Source organism: Pollachius pollachius (genome assembly GCF_949987615.1).
Source record: "Pollachius pollachius genome assembly, chromosome: 6".
Classification (NCBI taxonomy): domain Eukaryota; kingdom Metazoa; phylum Chordata; class Actinopteri; order Gadiformes; family Gadidae; genus Pollachius; species Pollachius pollachius.
In genome coordinates, this window is record NC_136939.1 from 12,171,509 (window position 1) to 12,189,825 (window position 18,317).

Below are 18,317 nucleotides of genomic sequence, written 5' to 3' on the forward strand. Positions count from 1 at the left end.
TGTTATTATTCCATGTGAGTGAGCCCACAATATTCTTACCTAGGGATCAGAAAAGCAATATCGCTCTGTCCTTTCTTTTGACAATATCTTTTTAATAATTTAGACTAAAGGACAGAGTCTCAATTCAAGTAAATAAACCAATACAATCAAAGTACATGTTGATAAAAAATAAAATGATGACATGACCAATTTACAATTAATAATCACTATTTTAGCTATTTGACCAATGCATATGTAAAGAGAAGTAGAAAAAGTAGTTTAGTAGAAAAAGTTTATTTTCCTAAAAAGTGCTAGTCTAATATATTACACAAATTACATGTTTACATTACCACACCGTTACAGCTTCAAGCCAAACATACGGTAACTTTCCCATTGTCCGCCTCTCAGATAAAGTAGCCAGAGTTTGAGTAGACCAGATAGGGGTTGAGTTTACACTCGGCCACGCCAAAGTTAGCGTTCTCGTGGGCCTGCCGCCGGTAGTAGCGCCGCAGAGCCGGGCTGCCCGGGTGGCACTGCCGCACGTGGACAAAGTACTCGTCGGGCCGGTTGGAGGTGAAGCCGCAGTCCTCACACACAAAGATCTTGGAGCGTCGCTGGCGGTAGGCGTACTGCTGGTGGACCCCGTGGATCTTCCTCTTGTGGGACTCCAGAGAGCAGCGTTGCGTGAAAGCCTTTTCACAGAGCTCACACCTGTAGGGTCGGATACCTGCGACCAGAGACAGAGCAAAAGAGAGTGAGAAACTATGGACGTAGTACCCATGGACTGCGTATTCCAGGGAGGTAGTATGCCTACCTCTTGAGAGGCAAGGTTTAGGCACATGTGGAACATGTGGTTAAATTCTTTCCTTAAACAGCAGTGAAACGTTTTTTGTGACCTTTACATTAAAGGTCATAAACCAGAAGACCACCATAGACCAAAAATAACCAACATTTTAGATGTCTTTAAAGAGTTAAATATTCATTGAATATGACTGTATATAGTCGTAGCATTCATCATTTGTGCGAGTGTTTGTGTGCGTGGTAGTGTCTGTATGTGTATGTGTGTCTGTCAGTGTGTGTACGTGTAACATTGCGTGTGTGTATGTGTGTCAGTGTGTGCGTGAGTGTGTCTCTGTCAGTTTGTCAGTGTGTGTATTGGTGTGTGTGTGTGTGCGTGCGCGTTTGTATGTGCGCGTGCATGAGTGTGTCCTCACCTGTGTGCGTGCGCATGTGCCTCTTGAGGTCAAACGTGTCGTTGAAGCCCTTGCCGCAGTATCGACACGGGTGCCTCTTCACCAGGCTGTGGCACTTCATGTGGCGCGTCAGCATGCGCTGCAGAGGGAACAGCTTGTGGCACACGGAGCACAGGAAGTCCCCCGCGCTGGGTGCCACACGGGGGCGGGGCTAAACAGCAGGGGGTAAACATGACGGATGTGGTGAGACAATTGTGTGCCTTGTTCAGATTATTTTGAAGTAACTTTCTCGAATTGATGTAATTATTAATGTATTAATGTTTTCCTGAAAAAGTATTTAACGGTTTAAAGGAAAAAAAAGATATCCATTTTTTTCCCTGAATGAACTCGAAATTGAAGGGTGTAAACATGATGGATGTGGTGAGACAATTGTGTTCCTTTTCAGATTATTTTGAGTTAACTTTCTCGAATTGAATTAATATTAATTTCTTAAAGTTTTCTGAAAATAAAAAAAAAAAAAAAAAAATCCCTTTTTTTCCTAAATGAACTCGTAATTGAAACGTTAGCCACTATCAAACATCTGATCGTAAGATGAGTGTAAGTATGTGTTTAAAGTACCTTGGCCCGGCTGGCCAGTGCCAACGCATTAGGGTGGTAGAGTTGCCTCGGAGGCAGCATGGCAGGCCAGTCTCGTCTGGGTTCTGAGTCCTGTTCCCTCACTCCCAACGCGGGCGGTGTTGGGACGGGCGCCGGTGATGTCCCAGATCCCGCTGCTTCCTCTGAGCCAAAGTCAGAACTCTCAGAGGGAGCGGCCGGCTCGGAGACATCTGGCGCGCTCAACGTCTCTTCCGGAGCGCTGTCGCTAACTGATGGGAGAAGAGGAAACCACCTGAGTTATCCAGCCGTTTCTAGATACAGCGTTGAAATCAACACTTATTCTCCCCCCCCCAGATTAAACAGAGAACTTGTCAGTTGAATCCTCTTACTTATCCGACCCAGTCACATCTCAGAAGTGGCGTTAACCCCAAGGGGAGGCTGTTTTCAATACATTTGTTTTCTAAAAGAGGTCAGGAAACAGGAGCAATTCGGGGAAAACAGTAAACAAAAAAGCCTTACCTTCTGAGGGATCTTCTCTCCAGTCGGCCTGCTCTGGGTCTCTCCATCTCCAGCCCCCGCAGGCTGCCTGCTTCTTCTTGACCAGGAAAGCTCTCGGCATTCTCCTCCGTTCCCTGAGGCGTCTTCCTCCGTCCACACTTCACTACCACTGCACTAGCACCTAACTTTAGACACGACCACCACCTGGGCTCAACACACCCAGATGCAGACCCTGGAGCAGAATCCCAAGACTACAGCCTGTACTTGGTGGTGATCATCCAGGTTAGGGGGACGGACTCAAACTAAAAGTCAGCTCCAACAAACAAGCCCAGCACCTTGAGCCTATCGAAATCACTGCGCTCATTTCCATAGCACTCTCTGCATAGGGTGGTAAGATTTGGTCCTGGGGGGAGGGGGCTGGCTGGAGAGCTGGGACAGTCAGGAGTGTTTTGACTGATGCGCACCTGTGTTGACTGTGCGCGTGCGCCTCTTTAACTGGTCCCCCACTGGTTTTGCATGGCAGGCAGTGAGAATCCGGGGGCCTATGCATTCAAGTGTCCCTCGGCCATGCAAATGTGTGTCCAAGACCAAGCCCTTGCAGCAGACAAAGGGCACGGTCAGAGTAACAGGAGCATGCACAGGGGAGCCACAATCTTAACTGCTAGGTAAATCAGGCCTTTCTCTACTTTTTCTCTGGTGTGGAAATGGGATTACGGCCCTTTTGAAAAAAGCAGACAAAAGGCCATTTATGTAGACTCAAAAGATCCAACGTGCATACACTGTTTGCAGTCCGTTGGCTGTGTGGTCAGACGGAATAATGGCACTATCTCACCTCCTTTGTTTTCGCCTATTTCTACACTGGAGTCTCTTTCATATATACAAGTCTTGAATGATTGAACAGTCGTTTGGGTCGAACCCACGTATTAACTCTGCGTTCATGTTGCCCACTCTGAGGCTACCAGCTTGGTGCCAGTAATGTAAACTAATACCAGCTTGTTCTTTAAAGGATAGGTGCTGGAGTGTGTGTAGACAATGCCTGGTTTAAGCAGCCTCATCTAGCTCTGTCTGATTGGACTCTAGTGCTGGGTGAGGCTGCATACAAGTTATCTCCAGACACATGTTCTCCTAGATGGCAACAACACCAGGCAATGTATCATCTCCTGCGTCTTTATAATAAACCGGCTTCAACATCACGAATCCGCGTCCTGTGTTTGGAGGAGCCCACTAAAAGTTGGTGTGTGGCAGCCAACTAGGTGGTATGTAGCAAGGCCCCTTGCTACAGTGGGTTCATATTTGTGAAGTGGGTTCATATTTAATTGCATTGCTAGAGAAGAGAAGGATAAAGAGAAGAAGAAGAAGCAGCTCTGTTGTCAAAGCAGAACTATTCATCTCAAGTATATAACGATAAAAATGCTAATGGATAACGAATGATCTTGAACCTGAAACATAACCCAACCCATCATCAGCCGGTCGGCTCCTAAATCGTCCAAACATACAAAACATTCACCCCTTTAATGTTTTCCTGCCTATTTTACATACAGTCTATGACTAGAGGAAATTAAAGAGTCTGCATGGCAAATGCACCTGCCGCCAGAACCCTGCAATGCAAATACAGCTAGAGGTCACTCCAAGAACGACTCAACGGATCAGGAGTTAAACCGACTGACGTAGCAGGCACCGCCATGCTACTGCCTCTGTCTGTCTGTCTGTACATTAATTTACCTATCCACCTTTCCATCCCACCCATTGATCTATCCATTCACCTATCTATCTATCAATCTATCAAAGGGCCGGTATTTAAATACATTTTAAATGATGCATCTACCTCTGTATGCATCTCTCTGTCTGATTAGTAAAGTCAATAATATTTGTACGGCCCTTCATAACAGTTAAAGGCCTTATTTTATGACAGCCCCATAACACTAGCCCCCCAAAGGACAGGGAAACATTTGATTATCAAGAAGGAAACCTTGAGAAGGAATTTGTTCAAATGGTCTACCTACCCATCCCTATACATATCTGCATGTTTTTGAATACATTTTAATTCTTAAACGATGTATCTCTATTATTCTATCTATATGCATATCTGCCCGTCTGTATCTATCTAAAATGATCCATCTGTCCATTTATCTTTTTACTAACATGACATCCATGTAATATTCTACAATATACTTCCAGAACGTTCCCTGTTGGGATGACTTGGCGCTCCTGGTCCTTCTGCAGGCTCATGAGACTGTTGGGTTTACTGTGTGCTGCTGGCCTCCGGAGCTGCGCTCTAACTGTATGCAAAGCTCCAGGCTGTGCGCTGCAGCACCATGGAAATATAATGGTAGGAGAAAGAAAACAGGCCCTCTACTTTGCACGCACAGACTCTGTGTGGAGTTTACATTATCATTCTTCCTTAGAAATACTAGAGAGAGGGAAAGATAGACAGAGATAGACAATTGTTTGGTATGATTCATTAGATCCTCTGTTTACATTGTAGGACTCCATAGAAGCGTGAACAAAGACAAAAGGATAGAACGATAGATGCCTCAGATATGATTTGCTGCTGTTCTGCTGGTGTAAGTGGCATTTCTATTCATAAGTGGTCCCTCACAGTTGAATGGGACAGGTGGATGGCACTGGGTCATTATAACTGCACTTATTATGCTGCTATCCTTCATGGTGTGGAATTCGGCGTTCACACGCATTGCTACACGCATTTGTACTGAAAGAGCACTGCCCACATGACATCGCCAGTTAAAAAACAAACAGAAGACCTATTCCATACAACAATAGCCCCCCGACCCAACTTTTCCCTTATGTAAACATTGGGGAGTTTTCACCAGTAGAAAACAAACAACTCACACACACTGCCAATGTGTGAGTCCCTTTCGGAAACAAATGTCGGAGACAATTAAATATGAAGAAGCGGCTGCGAGATGAATGATCAGATGAACAATTTAGCCAAAGGTTGTGTTTGCCTGCCGGCGAGGGACTTGTCTGGTCCCGTTTTGACGGTTGAGCGGGTTAATGGTGCGTGCCACGCCCAGGTCATGGTCCCAGTGGAGGGGCTGTGGAGGAGGATTTGCATCGACAGGGCATTGTATTCTATGTATACTGTTTTCTGACGTTGAATTGAAAACAGAGATTTCCATGTACCACATGATGAAGCCTGAAAGCATGGTGAGGACGGACGAAGATGGACCGCAGGACCCCTCTTGAATGGGGTGGACCGAGGGCCTCTATTCTAGTGTCGTGCTTGTGTCTGTTTTCTCTCAACGTTGCATTTGGTTCTTCTTCAGCAGAGATTTATTATGCAAAACACATCCCAATTCTGATAGCCTTTGTAAAGAGAGATAAGCCCATGGAGACGTCAAGTGTTTTGTAAATTTTCCTTTACAAAATAAAGAAGCTATTCCACATCATATTTGAAACAAACCAGAGGAATGTACCAAGGTACCAGCTATAAAATGTGTGTGTGTGTGTGTGTGTGTGTGTGTGTGTGTGTGTGTGTGTGTGTGTGTGCGTGGCGTGTGTGTGTCTGTATGCCTGTGTTGGTCCCCTGTTGTGGACATTAATGATCATTCTTTCATTATAAGCGACACCAAATGTTTAAACTTTCCATTGACCTATTTAACGTCAACATAATATTTAAATAAGGAAAATCCTATTTATTACATGTTCCAAACCTGAGATATTTGGTTACTGGTTCTTGCAGCTTCCTAAATTCAACTAACTGTATCAAAAAGTTACACAGACTTGCAATTTGACGTTTTATTGTGTGTTGTTACATTCACATATCTGTTCAAATAACAAAAGTCATACTCGTATGTATATTTAAAGCTTAACTTTTCACAATTTTGCCCAACAAGCGCTTTTGTCCCTTGTGAGAGCAACAACCGTCCATCTTGCCTTCATCTGTCCTCTGGCTATCTGCCCATCGTTTATACTTGCCGCGACTCTTTTTCAAAGCAAATTTGCCGATGTCCCACATGAAGAGCCAGGCCAGCACGTACATGACCACCCCACCAACCTTGGTGACCAGCGCGGGCCTGGGCGACACCATCTCGTGGTAGAACAGCACCGAGCCCACTCCGACTCGCACGGTGGCGAACAATACGATGAAGAGCACGTCCACCGCGTCTCCCAGGAGACTGTCGTAGCGCCCCAATTTGCGCAGGAACCAGCGGCTCTGCAGCAGCGGATTGGTGAGTTCGCTACCGAAGATGGCCGCGCATGTCTCACAGCCAGACTTGCCCATGGTCAGCGCCAGCAGGATCCCGGTGATGCTGGCAGCGTGGTGGGCCAGCATGACGGGACCCTCTGACCCATAGCACAGGCACCAGCCCATGTCGAAGAAGAAGTAGCCCAGGCAAATGGCCAGTGCCTGGGTCTGGAGGACAGTGTTCTCGGTACCTGGTGGGACATGGAATGGGTAGGGTCGAGGTGAGTTTAGGGGACATGCCACTCAAGCACTGGGATTAATACATGTGTGATAGCAGGGAAAAACCTTAACCAAAACATGTGACCAGGTCTCAGTCTCTTAGGATCCCCTGGTAAGTGTGGGTTGATATATTCATTCCATCCTTTCCTTATACCACGTGTCAATACATAATTGTATTTGTAGAAGAGGTATAAAAACAAATTATAGAAACAAATATAGAAACAAAAGACGTTTTTTTTTAAAAAGCCACACCTTTAGCTTACTTTCTCATCAATTATTAGTCAACTCTGGTTCCCTATCTAAATGGCCAAAGTGTTAGGAGGTAAAGAGGGACCCAATGCTAAACTCTAAACGCAGGAACAATATCATCTAAAGCAAACTGTCTCAAGATGTTTTAGACAGTTTGCTGGATGATGCACTAGATATAGTTAATTGCTCTCTGGAATCAGGCATTTTTCCGGAGTCGCTCAAAACAGCTTCAGTCATGCCCTTACTGAAGAAAAATAATCTTGATCCTTCTGTGCTGAACAATTACAGACCTATATCAAACCTGCCTTTTTTGGGCAAGATTTTGGAGAAAGTTGTTTTAAAACAATTAGATGTATTTTTACATGAGAATAATGTTCATGACAAATTTCAGTCCGGTTTTAGGAAAGGCCAAAGCACTGAAACAGCTCTCATTAAAGTAGTTAATGACCTCAGAGTGAATATGGATCATAAAAACATTTCCATCCTCTTACTCCTTGATCTGTGAGCAGGCACAGGAATGAAATAATAATAATAAGGCATTTGATACGGTCGATCACAACATACTCCTAGACCGCCTTAATAACTGGATCAGCCTTTCAGACACAGCCCTATCATGGTTTTACACTTATCTCACAGGCAGAAGTTATTTTATTGCTCATGCTGACCTAGTCTCGGACACACATGACATATTCTCCGGTGTTCCTCAGGATTCCATTCTTGGACCCTTATTGGTTTCTTTGTATATGCTGCCACTTGGAAAACTCATCTGTGATCGCGGAGTTAACTGTCATTTCTATGCTGACGATACTCAATTGTACCCCAATGCTCTCACTTCCCTCACAAATTGTGTGTCTGCAATTACACAGTGGATTAGTGAAAACTTTCTTAAATTAAAAAAGGACAAAACTGAAATTCTTATCATTGGTACTGAGGTGCAAAGAGATATAATGTTAAAAAGATTGGGAAGTCTGAGTGTACAAAATAAGAATACAGTAAAAAATCTGGGTATCATTATTGACTCTGAGTTGGATTTTTAAATCATCAACAACACAACAAAGATTGCCTTTTTTCACCTGAGAAGCATTGCCAGAGTCAGACCTTACCTATCCATGGAAGATGCAAAAAAAATTGATGCATGCATTTGTATTTTCACGTTTGGGTTACTGCAATGCACTTCTAACTGGTCTACCCCAAAATAAAATAGAAAAACTGCAACTTGTTCAAAATGCAGCTGCAAGAGTTTTAACAAAAAACAGGTTGAGAAATCACATCACTCCAGTTCTAGCGTCACTTTACTAGCTCCCTGTAGCATTGAGGATTGATTTAAAATTATTTTACTTGTTTTTAAAGCACTACATTGTTTAGAACCCTTGTATTTATCTGGCTGCTTGTCCGAATATGTCCCAACTCGACCTCTCAGGTCCTCTGGTGCCGGCCTGCTTAATGTACCAAAGATGAACGGGAAAAAGTATGGTGAAGCAGCATTTTGTTTTTATGCACCAATGGCCTGGAACAAACTGCCCCTACAAATAAGAACAGCAACGTCAGTTGATAGTTTTAAGAAGCAGCTTAAGACGCAGCTCTATGCTGCAGCTTTTAATTAATTCCTCCATCTATTTGTTTTATCGTTTTTTATGGTTGTTATCTCTAATATCTTTTTTATGCATTTAACGTGTTTTCATTTATTCATAATTTTTATGTATTTATTTTATCTTTTGCTCTATGCTTTTGCGGGTCTCTTGCCTGTGATGAATGTGTTTTGTTTTGTATTATCTTTATTTTGTGCATGCAAAGCACTCTGAGCTGCATTTTATGTATGAAGGGTGCTATACAAATAAAGATTATTATTATTATTATTATTATTATTAAAGTGAAGCACAGGCAAATGGAATTGTCATTTAAGACTGGCACCAGTGAGTCTGTCAAGTCACACAACATGCAAACTATGGAGAGCGTCATCAGCTGTGACTAATTCAAGCCTAGGTGTTCACTCTTAAAGACCTAACTAAACCCCATGCAGCTGTAAAGCATGTTTATTAACCACCTCCTACTTGACAAAATAATCAGTGCTGCTGCATCCATTTCAAAATATGTTCATCTCAAGTCTATGACCGACCTGCATGTGTAAAGGGCCAGGGTCCGTCTATGAAGACAACATAAGCGGTTAATAGCACGATGAAGACCCCGTGGGTCAACGTCACCAGGCGACAGTTCCACTCGGGCCCCCGTTGGCTGAGAGAGAACACCAGGTAGAGGGCCAGCCAGCCAATCAGACTGCAGAACACTTGTAGGGTCAGCAGCATGTCTTCCCTGTGTGAAATGGTGGGTCAGCAAAAGGTTAAATAGCTCCTATTTTATGAAGATTCATACAGATAATGTTTTAAACCTTTGAATTGTACACGGTTCCATTACAGTTTGGGCAAGTGTAATTTTCTATTTCAAAATATCTCTTTCATCATGTCATTTTACAGTGTGACATTACAGAAGCCCTATAAAACTGTGTCACCTGCTTCATTCATTAATGTGGTTTTATTATTGATTGTATAGTAACTAAACTACAATTCATCATGAAACACAGTCCCGCCACAAGCTAAACCAGGACACAACCAACCTGAGCTGGGATTTACCTTATAGTTTTCCTTCCGTTGTCCTCTTAATGCTGGCCTTACTTCGGTAATTACAGAAGAAGAAGTTCCCAGGCACAGTCCCTGATGCCATTTTTCCTCTCCTCATACAAAGTAGGCCAATTGTATAAACGTCTATACCTTAGCTTCAGCAACACATGCCCGCTCTGAAAGAAAAGCAGCCTTAGTTGTTCTCCTCCCTTGGATGACCAGATCCTCTTAAGAGATTACAGCCACAGCTCCTCTGCTGATACCCGGTAGCCAATAACCTGGTATTGTAGTGAGTGTGTTGCGATTGAGTAAAGAGACATTTTAGTACTAGTATCATTTACTTTTTATTAGAAATTAGGAAATAAAGAATGACCCCTACTTTACCCTAAAGTCACAATGTGTAAAATGAAGCCCCTCCCAGTTATTAGGTGTCAGACTTTCAGACTTTCAGAACTTTCAGAATAAAAAAACTAAACAACATTGCTCTGTCTACTCTTACCAAGGACCTACTATGACTCTTACTGGCTGTGCAACAGTGTGATGCAAATGGCTGGGTGGCGTGCGTGCTATGGGTTTTATGAGCGTTGATCGCACGATTCTTGTATTGTTTACAAGAATCGTAGTAGAGACTGACAGGCTGGTCAGCATTTTTTATTTGTAGTACTAGTATCTAGTATCAGTTAAAGGATGTGATTTTATTGATAACATTATTTAATCACTTCCATTAATCATTGATTACAGATATATCCATGTCATGTGAGCTCTCAGTATCTGCTGTTCATTCATTGATCAAAGCTCAAATCCAAGTAAATAATTTAACAGTTAGCAAAATCATATTGCGTTTTACGATTATAGTTTCGTTAATTTAACTCATTAGAACAACATGTTCAAGTTCAAATGTTTCGAAAAAATCTGATAAAAGCTTCTGCTAAATGCCCTAAATGTAAATGGAATTGTACTACACCTCCAAAGCAGTAGGTGGCGACCCTCAGCCGTACAGCGATACACACAATACATTGTGAGGGGAGACACTGAAGAACAAGAAAACTGAAGTGAATGAACATCGTCCGGGCTTCTCGATGACTTCTGTCTGTCAATACAATAATTTAGGGTCAAATAATAAGCTAGTGACCTACGTTATCACAATGTTTAGCATACATGTACACCTCTAAATACCTCTGCAAAACGTTACTTAGAACCTAAGGTATGTGCTGCATGTTGGATTGTTTTGTATTAGTCATGTGATAAACAGTGGTTAGGAGTTGAGTTGTTGTGTACAGTGTGCATCATCAGAATAGACTGGTTGCAATCTTCAGATAGGCTTAGTTTTATTTAAACAAAATATTACTGTTCACATATTCATTGTAAAATTGGTGTTAAGCTAGCAGAAAGATTACATTTAGCAGTGTTTTCATAGGTGTCATTGCCAAAGTGTAAAGGGCCAAGGAATTCTATAGTATTTATGTTAAGCAATGAGTAGTAAAAGCCTGTTTATTGTTATGTTTGTTGAATAAATAACCCCATTCAACATTTATATAGGATTTTCTAAACTCGCCCTCTTTCTAAATTCTCCCATTGTTAACATTGTCCCCCATCTCCCCTGTCCCTACAGCATGGCTCTGCCATGTTTTCGACTGTCTTCCCGACACACCACCTGGTTAGGACTAGATGTTCGCTGCTATGCAACACAGGGAAAAGCACCCAAATCGCAGGAGAGGCGCGACAGTAACGCTCCAAACGCTCCAGTCTTCCAGTATGTCGGTCAGAACCGGAAGCTCAACCACAAGGTGTTTGTGTGGGGGTTCAGCTTCACCGGTGCCCTCGGTCTCCCCAGCCTTGTACAGCCCGACTGTGGCAGGAAAAAGCCCCGGAAATACCAGCTCACACCCTACCGGCTGGAGACTGAAGACCAGGTACATTAGATAATCGGTTTCAGTCGTTTTTGGTGGAAGTAGTGCTTGGGGTGGCGATTCTAATGCATTCTATTAACTGCCGTACCACATTGTTATTCCGTGTCGCTCAGATCTCGTCGGCCGCGTGTGGCTATGGTTTCACCCTTCTGTCGTCCTCGACCAAAGACCTCACCAAGCTTTGGGGCATGGGCCTCAACAAGGACTCCCAGTTGGGCTTCCAGCGCACTCAGAAGAGCAAGCGTAAGACTATCCCAACAGCCTCATGCCATTATTATAAGAAATAGGAACTAAAAAGACTGAAAAGCTTTGTCTATGAAATTTAAAGTATGCCTGCTTTTGATCAATGTATTTTTATTTGAATGTTTTATTTGAATGTTTTAGCGTGAGTTTTAGATCATGTGTCCTATCAAAGCTTGAGGCTAATGCCGTAGTAGAACACTGACACTTTTTTATAAAACGAAAGTCGTTCGCATTTGTCCACCACTGGACCCTGTCTCACCTGTTTGTGTGTGTTTTCTATCCCTCAGTTGTGAGCTACGACTACGTGCTGGAGCCCTGCCCTGTGGCGCTGCCCCTCTCTCACCCCCAAGGCACCAAGGTGCTGCAGGTGGCCTGTGGCCGCGCCCACTCCCTGGTGCTGACCGACCGGGAGGGAGGTGAGCAGGGGCCAGGGGTCTGGGACGCTCCAGCCAGGGTTAATTATTCCTAATCGTGGTCCTGGATTACCATTTTTTTCTGGATATAATGGTTATTTTGATGGAATTTTATCTGAAACTAATTGCTTTTAAATCCAAGTTTACGTAATGATTGGTCATTGTGGTACTGTAGTAGTATTAAATACAAATGTTCGAGGTTGAATGCAATGGAAGGGTTACACATCGGATGTTGAGTGTTTCATCGATTTCAGATATTCCAGTAATTTACACCAGATTTATAACTCTTTCATACTCTTTCTTTGCCTATGTAAATCTCTGGCGGCTGCATTTTGAACAAGTTTACAGTATGGGAAACAATGCCTATGGCCAGTGCGGGAGAACAATAGTGGACGAAGAAGACTACAGGTATGTCCTTGAAAATGCATCATAAAGCTACACGCACTTACAAAATACTGTCACAGAAGGAAATCACATAAGGTGTTGATAAATTAGAAGTGAAATAGAGGTGATTCTTGCATGTTCTACTTCCCTGTGTTTTATTCTGTTGTTATCTTTCTCCGTCCCTCCCTCTATCCTTCTCCCACTGTCTCTCTCTGTCTTGCATGCACCCACAGTGGCAGTCACATCATTCACAAGCTAGAGGGCTTCGACAGTAAGGTGATCCAGGTGAGTACAGCTCTGATGGCACAGATCCACATCCATCTCCAGAAGAGATTTGTCCTCCGTTGGACGTAGGGAGAACAAACTCCCACAAGACTCCAGTGGGAAAAAGGGAGAAAGGGACCCAATGGAGGTTTACAGGATTAATGGATGGCCAAACTCAAATACAATCCAGAGTTAACAGGATTAATGGATGGTCAAACTCAAATACAATCCAGACTTAAAACAAACAAAAAAAAATCATGAAAGTCTCTCTCAAAGTCATAAAGAACACGGCTGTGCGGTTTCAGCCGACGAGGTGCAGTATCAAAGATGGAGAGGCCATTGTGATCTATATAAACATCTGACACGTCTGTTAGTTATTTTCGTCCTCTGAAATATAGAACACTGCAACATGGCACAAAGTCCAACCTGTCATTGCCACGCCCCTGAAATGTTTTCTCTCCTGCGTTTCCAGGTAGCGTGTGGCCAGGACCACAGTCTGTTCCTCACAGAGACGGGGAAGGTGTTCGCGTGCGGATGGGGCGCAGACGGTCAGACGGGTGGGTGGTCTCTGCAAGGGAAGTGAGAAGAGACGAAACGCAATCACTGGGACCCAGACAAATTGTTTCTGTTTTTGAGTTGGCAAATGGGGAAACCAAAATAAACTGAAATAAATTAAGGTTATTCGAGGCGGAACATGGCAGGATGTTTACTGCCAATTATTTTATTTCTTAGTTTTTTAAATGTTATGTGACATTTAACTTTCTGGGTATTTTTGTTGGATTGGGGCAGATCAGATGGATGTGACTTTTATAGGAAATGTAATTATTTGGCAGCCATATATAAAAATTAAATATATATATATATATTTATATACTAGCTGCCAATTTTCCTATGCAGTTCTTTGCACAGGAAAGAAGGGTTTGAGACGGCTATTTTGGATTAAGTAAATCTACTCAAATATATATAGCTTTTATTCTTAGCTGATGTTATGCTTGACACATCTTTCTCAGTCAACCAATTCAGTCAACCATTAAACAGGATATCACGTCAATCATAAAAGTCGCCATGACCCACAGCTCTGCCTCGCTCTCTGTCCAGGTCTGGGTCATCAGCGTGTCAGCGCCGCGCCGGCGGAGGTGGCGGGCGAGCTGTCCGGCGTGGAGGTCAAGCAGATCAGCACGTACGGAGACTGCAGCCTGGCCGTCTCCCGGGACGGGGGGCTGTACGGCTGGGGGAACTCTGAGTACCGGCAGCTGGCCTCGGTCACCGAGTCCACACAGGTGACCTGGGCAGGGGTGGTTGAGGGGTGAACACAAGCCATGCCTGAGGAGAATCGGCTCTCCTGTATTGTGCCGATTGATGTTCCTGATCATCTGTCATAGTAATCATTTAATCGATGGGTCAAGAGTGGCCTCAAATAACTTCTGTTGCCTCTTGGCCTTTAGATGCAGTTGTTGGCTCTGATTGGTATCAATCATTTCCAAGAATGTGTTTCTTTCCATACTATAAAGCATTCCTATTTCCTATAATTTCCTTTCCCTTTATTGGCAGAAAAGTGGAACAATGCACAGGGCTTTATGCGTAGATTGGTTTTAATTGGTTCCTTGCCCTCTCTAGATCAACTCTCCTAAACACCTCCCCCTGGACGGCTGTGGCAGAGTGCTCCAGGCTGCCTGCGGAGGGACACAGGTGGCCATTCTAAATGGTGAGTGGATCAAGAATCAAAGAGCAAACCGGAAGGCTGAGTGCAGGGGCTTCTCCTCAGGTCAGCGCTGCTGGGTCTAATCCAGAGAATATATGTGAACTACGTTTTAATTATCAAATGCACAGTATATCACAGGGTCATTCCCAACAACGAGATTCTTGGGCCATGTCCGCAACAACCACATAGTTGACGTGAAAAACATTTTTCCAAAGAATCATCAGTGAGGGTAAAAATAGCAAAGGAAAGGGCAGAATTAACAGAAACGTGCAATAGAGTAAAAAGTACTAGAAGCAGTTCCAGACAATGGGAGGATTGGGAATATAAACATGGGAATAAGGGTATAAAATATATAAAATATAAAGTGTAGAGTGCCGATGAATATGAACATTAAATTGTGGTGATGTACATTGAATGTCCATAGGAAGTGGTCAGTGCATACGTTGGGCTGATCAATGTGATCACTGAGATTAACTTGGCTCGATGTGAAGCCTGAGGCCTGGGGGAAAAAAAAACCTTTATCAGGATTCCGGTAGTCCGAGCCCCGAGGCTCCGGTAACGCCGCAGCAGCGTAAACGCTCCATAGCTTGGGTGGCGCTAGTCTATTGTGTTTCTGGGCTTTCCTAAGTCGTCGGGCATGTGGTAGATGCTTTGCACAGAGGGGAGGTTGTAGCCAATGACGCGTTCCGCTGTCTTTACCCCCCTCTGGAGGGCCTTGTCTTCAGCAGGTGAGCAGCTGCCGTAGCAGGCACTAATGCATCCAGAGAGCATGCTCTTGACTCAATGGTGCACCTATAGAATACTGTGTGGGAGGGTTTTGACAGACATGCCCAACATGCCTGAGTCTCCTCAGGAAGAATAGGTGCTCAAATCCGAATGCTTGGACCAGGTGAGATCCTTGGTGATGGACACACAGAGGAACTTGAAGCAGGGGACTCTCTGCACATCTGCACCATCTATGTGTATTGGGAGGGGGGGGAGATCATCTCGTTAGGCTTGCTTACGTTGAGATAGTTTTTTGTTGTGGCACCAAGTTGCCTCAGTGTTACTACCTCATCCAGGCAGCGGAGGGTGGCGTCCGCGGTCAGGGCGGAGGCGTCTTCTGTAGATCACACGTCTGCTACATGACAAAATAGGAACAGTAGATAGAGCAAACAAACAGTCATATCTCTGAGAAACAGCATCAAGCAATTAGTTGATTATGACTTGTTCCAATTGAAGTCACTTGGCATAATTTGAACCTATCAGAGACTGGAATTGCAATAATGTGTTGGGTTGTGTTTCTGCGTCTGTGTTTTGATTTCAGTGTTTGATCACTTAAACAAAAAAAGCAATCATGACAGTGCAACAACGACAATGACTGCACACGAGTGAGTCGTCGGTTGTAGGTAAAATGAAGTCGTACAATTCTGCCGCCGTGATTGAAATACAGGGCTTGAATCAGATAGAATATCTTGTTTTGTTTTGGGAAGCCTAGGGCCTCCATGTTGGAAGATGTACTTAAATTGAAGCACATCGGTTCTGATTTGCTTCTCCAAACTGACTGCTTGCAATCAGAATGGGTTGTGCGTTGGGCAGGAGAGATGCGTACGTACTGAGCTCAAGTGGTCTGCACTTTGTATAGTGCTGTGCCGAGTAAGTCGAAGTTATTAGCAGGAAGAAAAAAGGCATTGCTTTAAAGTGAATAACTCCACGTAACAACGCTTCTTTCACCAGGAGATCACCGAATGCCAACATTGTCACCCGAACAGTACATAAAAATTGAACTGATATTTTCCATAATGACCATTAAGCTCATTGCACCTCATCATATATTTATGAGAATATTGCCATTCCTATCTGAAATTATCATAAGGCAAAAAAACGCTTTTCCAACACTACCAAATTTACTCAACTGCTCAGAAGTGCAGATTCACTGGAAAAGTTCTAAGGTTGGCCACTTGGTGGCAATACAGGTTCAAGCTTTAGTCAGGGTTTTTTTCACCCAAGGGGAGGGTTGTTAAAAAACATTATTGGCCCTAATCCTACTTATAAAAACTGTTGGTTTTAATTTCTTTATCTTCCAATGGTTACCTTTTGAACCACTATGAACAAGGTGCATACTAAATATCTAAATGGAGCACAAACACAATGAGTCTCCCTTACTTACTGCTGGTCACCCCGTGGTGGCTTAGTATTACCTTCGATCCATAAATCCATCCACATTATCCGCCTGTCTGCCTGTCCGTCTGTCTCTCCTCAAGCTTCGTAAATAACACCCGGCCCGTTCTATTCTCAGAGGAAGGAGCCGTCTTCGTATGGGGCTACGGCATTCTGGGAAAAGGCCCCAACTTATCCGAATCCCCCACCCCTGAAATGATCCCCCCCTCGCTGTTCGGCCGCTCCGAGTTCACCCCCTCCGCGGCCGTGAGGACGATCCGCTGTGGACTCAACCACTTCGCCGCCGTCACCGGTGAGCGTTTTTCCATTTCTTTTGGGTGAGGGAATAAATATTGTGGACACGGTGGCAGGGGGGAGTTTATATCCACGCCAGTGGTTCCTCTGGCGTCTGTATATAAACCCTGATTTATGGAGGCCATTTTTAAAAAAAGGTGGGGGAGGGATCAAGGATTTTCTTTAAAAGGGGCAAAGCCATGGCTCATCATGATTGATGGGTTTACCTTTTGCTGTGTGGGTGTGCTTCTTTCACATATTAATTAAGGGTAGATGAATAATTCAACAAAAATATAATAAGTCATGTTTTGGTCATTTCTTTTTTTTCTAAAAGTAATTTTTGCCTGTGAGACGTGTTGTACTTTGTTTGTTGTATCAACGTGTGAATGCAAAGTCCGTCATGGAAGCACGGCCTGTTCTCTCACACTGTTATAACATGGTCCTATAACATGATGTCCCTCCAGATCAAGGGGAGCTCTTTGTGTGGGGCAAGAACGTGAGGGGCTGTTTGGGCATTGGCAAGAGGGACGACCAGTACTTCCCCTGGAGGGTGAGTACACACACAGGCTCCATATTATATTAGGTAAAGGACAATCACCAGATTTTTCCACAAGGCTGTTTGCTTGTTGGGTGTTTGGATGTTGGTGTCTTGGGAGCTCCCCATAGAAGTTTGATTTCTTCTGGTGGTTATTTTAAAATGTATTCCACACCAGTTCCCAAACCTTTGCATGGCTTTCATTTTGTGTACGACCTTCGACAGGTGACGGTACCGGGTCACGTCGTGGACGTGGCGTGCGGTGTTGACCACATGGTGGCACTGGTGAAGTCTATCATCTGAGCGGGACCCGGGCGCACTAACGGTGACCCCGTCGCCCCCCTCGCGCAACGCAGGGCGTCACCTGGCACTGGACCAAGACTCGGTTTCCAAATCAAATGCAAACCAGCTGCTGTCTGCGGGAGACCAGCCCAGATTTGGTCGCTGCGTCTTAGCATGATGTCACCACATGCATGCGCAGGCCAGGGCGATAAGGGTCGGCAAAACCACTTCTTAAAGAAAAGACTCAACAACAACATGCAGCCTCTGAGTGGTTCATGCTGCCGGGATGATATGTGAGGATAATTAGACCAACATATGTGTGACATTTCCAAGTAAACGGAGATGAAGACTTTGTACACATTTGTGAAGCGAATGTCATCCTGTCTTGTTATTCCTTTTCCATGTGCTTGGTTCGGAACAGGAGAGCGTGAAATAAAGAAATATTTTACAAAGGTGCTATTATAGCAACATTGTGTCTGTGTGAACCATAGCCACCCCCAGCTAAATAAATTGGCAGCCAAGCGGTGAAATTACTTAACACTTTTATAAAAGGTGAAAAGACATGCCAGATAAAGAGGAAGGCATGCTCCA

The 18,317-nt window shown here is 44.0% G+C and overlaps 3 protein-coding genes across 3 annotated transcripts; 1 reads left to right on the forward strand and 2 right to left on the reverse strand.

The window, feature by feature from the left end:
* Positions 1-383: 383 nt before the first annotated feature.
* LOC307077620 (putative transcription factor Ovo-like 1) lies at positions 384-2,388 on the reverse strand (the record flags this gene model as incomplete). Its single annotated transcript, XM_079739049.1, has 4 exons — positions 384-706; positions 1,194-1,383; positions 1,791-2,038; positions 2,289-2,388. 4 exons carry the CDS (start codon positions 2,386-2,388, stop codon positions 384-386), a joined length of 861 nt encoding a protein of 286 aa, XP_079595175.1.
* A 3,708-nt stretch (positions 2,389-6,096) lies between these two features.
* On the reverse strand, positions 6,097-9,880 carry LOC307077621 (TLC domain-containing protein 5-like; the record flags this gene model as incomplete). The annotated part of the gene is made up of 3 exons (XM_079739050.1): positions 6,097-6,668; positions 9,062-9,255; positions 9,801-9,880. 3 exons carry the CDS (start codon positions 9,878-9,880, stop codon positions 6,097-6,099), a joined length of 846 nt encoding a protein of 281 aa, XP_079595176.1.
* Positions 9,881-10,624: 744 nt separating this feature from the next.
* On the forward strand, positions 10,625-18,177 carry rcc1l (RCC1 like). Its single transcript, XM_079738114.1, has 12 exons — positions 10,625-10,764; positions 11,173-11,473; positions 11,584-11,713; positions 12,001-12,129; positions 12,468-12,534; positions 12,744-12,795; positions 13,247-13,331; positions 13,873-14,054; positions 14,392-14,479; positions 16,755-16,928; positions 17,374-17,459; positions 17,670-18,177. Exons 2-12 carry the CDS (start codon positions 11,174-11,176, stop codon positions 17,745-17,747), a joined length of 1,371 nt encoding a protein of 456 aa, XP_079594240.1. The 5' UTR covers positions 10,625-10,764; position 11,173; the 3' UTR covers positions 17,748-18,177.
* The last annotated feature ends 140 nt before the right edge of the window (positions 18,178-18,317 follow it).

What these genes read in the sequence shown, in the direction of transcription:
- rcc1l (XM_079738114.1), top strand. Translation starts at nt 11,174, where the DNA reads ATGGCTCTGCCATGTTTTCGACTGTCTTCCCGACACACCACCTGGTTA. An exon ending in ACAGGTGGCCATTCTAAATG is followed by an intron (nt 14,480 to 16,754) that starts GTGAGTGGATCA and finishes TTCTATTCTCAG; the next exon opens with AGGAAGGAGCCGTCTTCGTA. An exon ending in CCACTTCGCCGCCGTCACCG is followed by an intron (nt 16,929 to 17,373) that starts GTGAGCGTTTTT and finishes ATGTCCCTCCAG; the next exon opens with ATCAAGGGGAGCTCTTTGTG.